This window comes from Hevea brasiliensis, chromosome 2 (genome assembly GCF_030052815.1).
Source record: "Hevea brasiliensis isolate MT/VB/25A 57/8 chromosome 2, ASM3005281v1, whole genome shotgun sequence".
Classification (NCBI taxonomy): Eukaryota; Viridiplantae; Streptophyta; class Magnoliopsida; order Malpighiales; family Euphorbiaceae; genus Hevea; species Hevea brasiliensis.
Window position 1 is genome coordinate 105,574,960 of NC_079494.1, and position 4,434 is coordinate 105,579,393.

The following is a 4,434-nucleotide window of genomic DNA, read 5'->3' on the forward strand; positions in this document are numbered from 1 at the left end:
ATAAAATACTTTTCTTTTCACAAAAATAAAAGTTATTAATTCAATTTTTTTACTTTCATATTATATTTACAAGATTATAAAATATTTTTAAAATGTTATTTTATAAAGTATTTATGCTTAAAGTTCTAATGAAATAAAATTTAGACCATTACTTAAAAAAAAAAAAAAAAAAAAAGAGCACGAAATAAGCTGAATTTTTTCCCCTACACTGCAGGACAAGAATAAACAAAATAGCAGGGAAGACAACTTGTTTCCTGACAAGATAATGAAGGACACATGGCAGAATGCTAAGGCACAGATTAGAGGGTCAGGAAATCCACAGAGACAAAATTTGCCTGTGAATTTGAATTGCTCCAAATATTGTATCCAAAACCATGATCACCAGCAGCCTCACCAACACCCCAGCTCTCCTCCGTGCACACAGCGCCTCCAAGCTCCACAATCACTCGGTTCTCCCAGTGATTAACGCATCAATTTCATCCCGAGAAAATGTAACCTCCAATCGCAGAAGAATCGTAATAACTACAACTTTAGCCACTTCAGTAGCCCCTCCAGCACTGGCTGAGAATTGGGGTGTTCGTTCATTCTTATGGGAACGTTTCTTTGAGCCTGACTTATCTCCAGAAGATTCAGTTGCAAGAATTAGACAAACTGCTGAGGGGCTACATAGCATCAGGGACATGCTGGAAACTATGTCTTGGAGGTATGTCATGTTCTACATCAGGCTCAAGCAAGCCTATCTCTCTAAAGATTTGAAAATAGCCATGGCTACTTTGCCTAAAGGTCGCTGGAAACAGTACGTTGAGTTGGCTAATGACCTGGTTGAAAACATGGCTCGGGTATGTTTTTAATTAAGCAGATTATTAATGAGGTTGCAAATATGATTTATGGTATATGTAATGACTGGTACTTTTTCTTTTCTTTTCTTGCAGTTTGATCAATATGTTCGTTCGCCGAAGGTATACGAATCGTATCTATACTATGAGAAGACGTTGAAATCCATAGATGATGTTGTGGCATATTTGGCATAGAACATGCTTATATGTGTTTGAATCATATATGTTGTCAAGTGAGAATGCAACTCTGCCCTTTTATTGATTACTTTTAATGCTTATCTAAAATTGATGCTCTTTGCCTTCAAATCTGCCAATGAGTTCCACCTCTAGGATGATAAGATCTTGAACTTGAGCGTCAGTGGAAACCAATTATATCAAAAACATTTATTAATCTAGTAGTCAGGGCAAGAGGTCAAAAGATCTTGGTTAGACCTTATTTACCCACATCGAGTTTCTGGTCTAATACAGTATTGGAAACAAACTTGGTGAAGTTTTTTTATGGGATAAAGATACATGAGACAGTCTTGTAATATACTAGATTTGAGAGAGAGACACTGCTGATGTAGTAATAATCAGAATAAGAATGATCACTGAGAAGAAAGAGCCTATGAGAGATCCAGATATTCGCTGGCAGAAGTTGCTGAATTGTTGGCAAATCGGGAGCCAATTGGCATTAGCATTCCCTTTGTGTGCCAAGTATACAATGCTTGCTGCAGCAGAAGCCCCACAAGCTAGAAGACTCAACATAACCTTTTACAAGTTTGAAATTCAAAGACTTAGCTTCTAAGTTAAGCTGGTTCTTGGACAGTATTTAATTAAATAGAAGAGGAATCAAGAACTACTACCGTATCAAATATGATGAAGATGACCCTGCTGATTTTCGCTTCACTCCGGATGATGTGAAAGATAGACAGGGGAAGAGACAGAACAAGATATCCGCATACAATAGAATTTGCAATCACAAAGAACCTGCAACACATATACGTTGACACATTTATAAATTGTATGGTATACATAACATGAAATGATCAAATTTTTGAAACAAGAAAGGAATACTTGCATGAACATAGGGAGATCATTATACTCAGCCCTGAATTGGAAAGATTGAAACGAAAATGGAAGTGTTTGATTAGTAGTTCCCATGGCAACAGAGCTTCCTAATGTGCCAATCGCTGCAAAAACTCTTAAAATGAGGTCTAGTATTGAGATCGCTCTCCCTCTGTTTGTATTTAACCCATGTTTTGAGGTTTCATTCTTTGATGCTTCACCAGCCTCCAGAGGTCCTGTCTTCATGGGTGAGGACATCTTTTTTAGTTTCTTGCTTATATTTTCTTGGTCTCCCCTCTTTAAAGCTCTGATTCAGGTTCTCAATGATGCTAATTTAAGCTGAAATAAGTGGGAAGGCAGGGAAAAATCTAGGTGTAGATGTGAATTAGCACACCAAAGCAAAATTGGATTTTCTCAATGGAAGCAATGCTGAGAACCAACTAAAAGTGGGTATTAGTTGGTTTTGCTTGTCTAAGCAGCCCACTGATAAGCTACATGGTCTAACTAAAGCCAAGATATTAATTGTTTTATTTTATACAAATCCTTTCAGCCAGACACTGAATGTAAAGGTAGGATCCTTATCCTTCTTCCTACTCTCTAGCTAGCAAGTGATGATCAGTAAAATGAAGCGTTCTTTTGGCTATCTGATAATGTTTATTGCCCTATACGATAACATCCCCAATCCTGAATTGCTGATGCTGGTGTACTCTAGTGCCTGGATTCGTGTCATGGGCCACAAGCCCACAAAGAGGTAGTGGAAGTCTTTGGTCAGGATCCAAATTCCAAAGATCTGCGGCTGCCCCCTCTTGTTTACTTTTATCCACAATATGACATAAAGAGAAATTATATAATACAATAATAATTTCATGTAGGCAATTTTATAAGATGGAGAGGGAAAACCTACCTTCAGATATGAGGAAAGGCCTTCAACTGCCGAAGGGGTGAGACACTAGAAGCTAGCTTCTATGAAGTATAAACTAGAAAAAAATAAAGAAAAGTTTCTCTCTCTACAAACTAGAGAGAGAAAAGTATTAGCTATTATTAGATGATTGCATATGTGAAAATTCTAAAGTTATTAACAAATAGTATGAGAGTTTGAAATTTACCGATTATATATTTTGGCTTCTTCAATATTTAATAAGAAAGGAGATTGTGCTATTAAAAAAAAACTACGTACCTTCAAATCATTTTTAAAAGGTGATAGTTGGATGATCATCCTCAACATCCTTACCTTATGGGTAGTGCAATGAATAATCATCTATAAATCTAGCATGTGAGGATGATGAAGTAGAAATGTAGCCAAGATTAACTTGCCGATACTCTGATTCAAGCCAAATTACCTGAAAATTATGGAGAGTTTTTCCGGCAAGTCATCCTTGGCTGCACCACATTACCTCATCATCACATGCAGGATCCTAGATGAGAATAATAACTCCAGCATCCATGCAAGGGAAAAAGACCTAGGAAAATAGGCCCTGGTGCATGGGGAAGAGAGGAGAGGAAAGGAGTAGCATTGTCTTGCAAGCGAAGGAAAATAAAGGGTTTTGGAGAAGGACTAGCTAGTTGTGTTTTGGTTTATAAAGGGTGCTTTAGTTGAGTTGCATTTAGGCCTAGGACTTCTTGAAGCAATCATTGCATGGAAATGTGACCTTAGCAAGGGCTGTGAGAAGCCAATAGAATCCAAAGTACAAAATCTAAAATGTTAAAGTGTAGCCTAATCTCTAAACAAATTTTCTTTCCAATTTTCTCTTCTAATTAGTTATTTAAAAATTAATATTTGAATCTGATACTTTCTTATCAAAGCTACCGAAATACAATCAAACAGATGACTTAAATTACTATTATCTTTTACTTATTTAGCACCAAAAAAAGGGTTAGCTAGCAAGAAAGTTTTAACTTTGACAGTATTTAATCCACAATTGGAACATCATCCCCACTTTCATTTCAATTTTTTTTATTATTTTTTGAAAAAAAAAAACAAAATCTTATCATTTTGCAGCTTCAAGTTCAGGATAGGGATTGATAACTGATTACTGATCCAGTTATCTATAGATTGTGGTGAATCACACTCTCCAAGAAAATTTGGAAACTAGGCAATGGCTGGCTTCCTTCTGTGTTCAAAAGTTCACTTTCACTTGTCATTCCCAGTGATAAAAAAAGAAACCCTTATCCTGTGTCCTTACCACCAATTCTTTCTTTGTCCCCCGTCACCGAAAAACCATCCATACATAGTTGAGCCCTGCCTAACTTGCTTGGAGAAATTATATTTATTTATTAGATAAATTTTTAGCTATACTCAAATAAAATCATTTTATGGTAATACAATTATGACAAAATATGTAATCTAATTTTTAATTGTTTTCTGTATTTATATAATTATATTTAAACATGAGTGATCTGGAGTGATTTAATTGACTTAATTTATAGATAACATGATAAATTAATTAAGTCTACTTAAGAATCTCTCTGATAATTATCATATCATATTCCAATTTGTATTGACAAGAATTATTTAGGTGATTACTGTAGAATTTTTATTTAAAACAAAATG

General features: G+C 35.4%; 2 protein-coding genes across 2 annotated transcripts; one reads left to right on the plus strand and one right to left on the minus strand.

The window, feature by feature from the left end:
* The first annotated feature begins 227 nt into the window (after window positions 1–227).
* LOC110672598 (photosynthetic NDH subunit of lumenal location 2, chloroplastic) lies at window positions 228–1,142 on the plus strand. Its single transcript, XM_021835412.2, has 2 exons — window positions 228–839; window positions 933–1,142. The coding sequence occupies exons 1-2, from the start codon at window positions 375–377 to the stop codon at window positions 1,029–1,031; spliced, it is 564 nt and encodes a 187-aa protein (XP_021691104.2). The 5' UTR covers window positions 228–374; the 3' UTR covers window positions 1,032–1,142.
* A 53-nt stretch (window positions 1,143–1,195) lies between these two features.
* Window positions 1,196–2,781, minus strand: LOC110672599 (casparian strip membrane protein 4). Its single transcript, XM_021835413.2, has 3 exons — window positions 1,897–2,781; window positions 1,682–1,805; window positions 1,196–1,586 (listed from the first exon to the last, which is right to left on the minus strand). The coding sequence occupies exons 1-3, from the start codon at window positions 2,139–2,141 to the stop codon at window positions 1,371–1,373; spliced, it is 585 nt and encodes a 194-aa protein (XP_021691105.2). The 5' UTR covers window positions 2,142–2,781; the 3' UTR covers window positions 1,196–1,370.
* Between the last annotated feature and the right edge of the window lie 1,653 nt (window positions 2,782–4,434).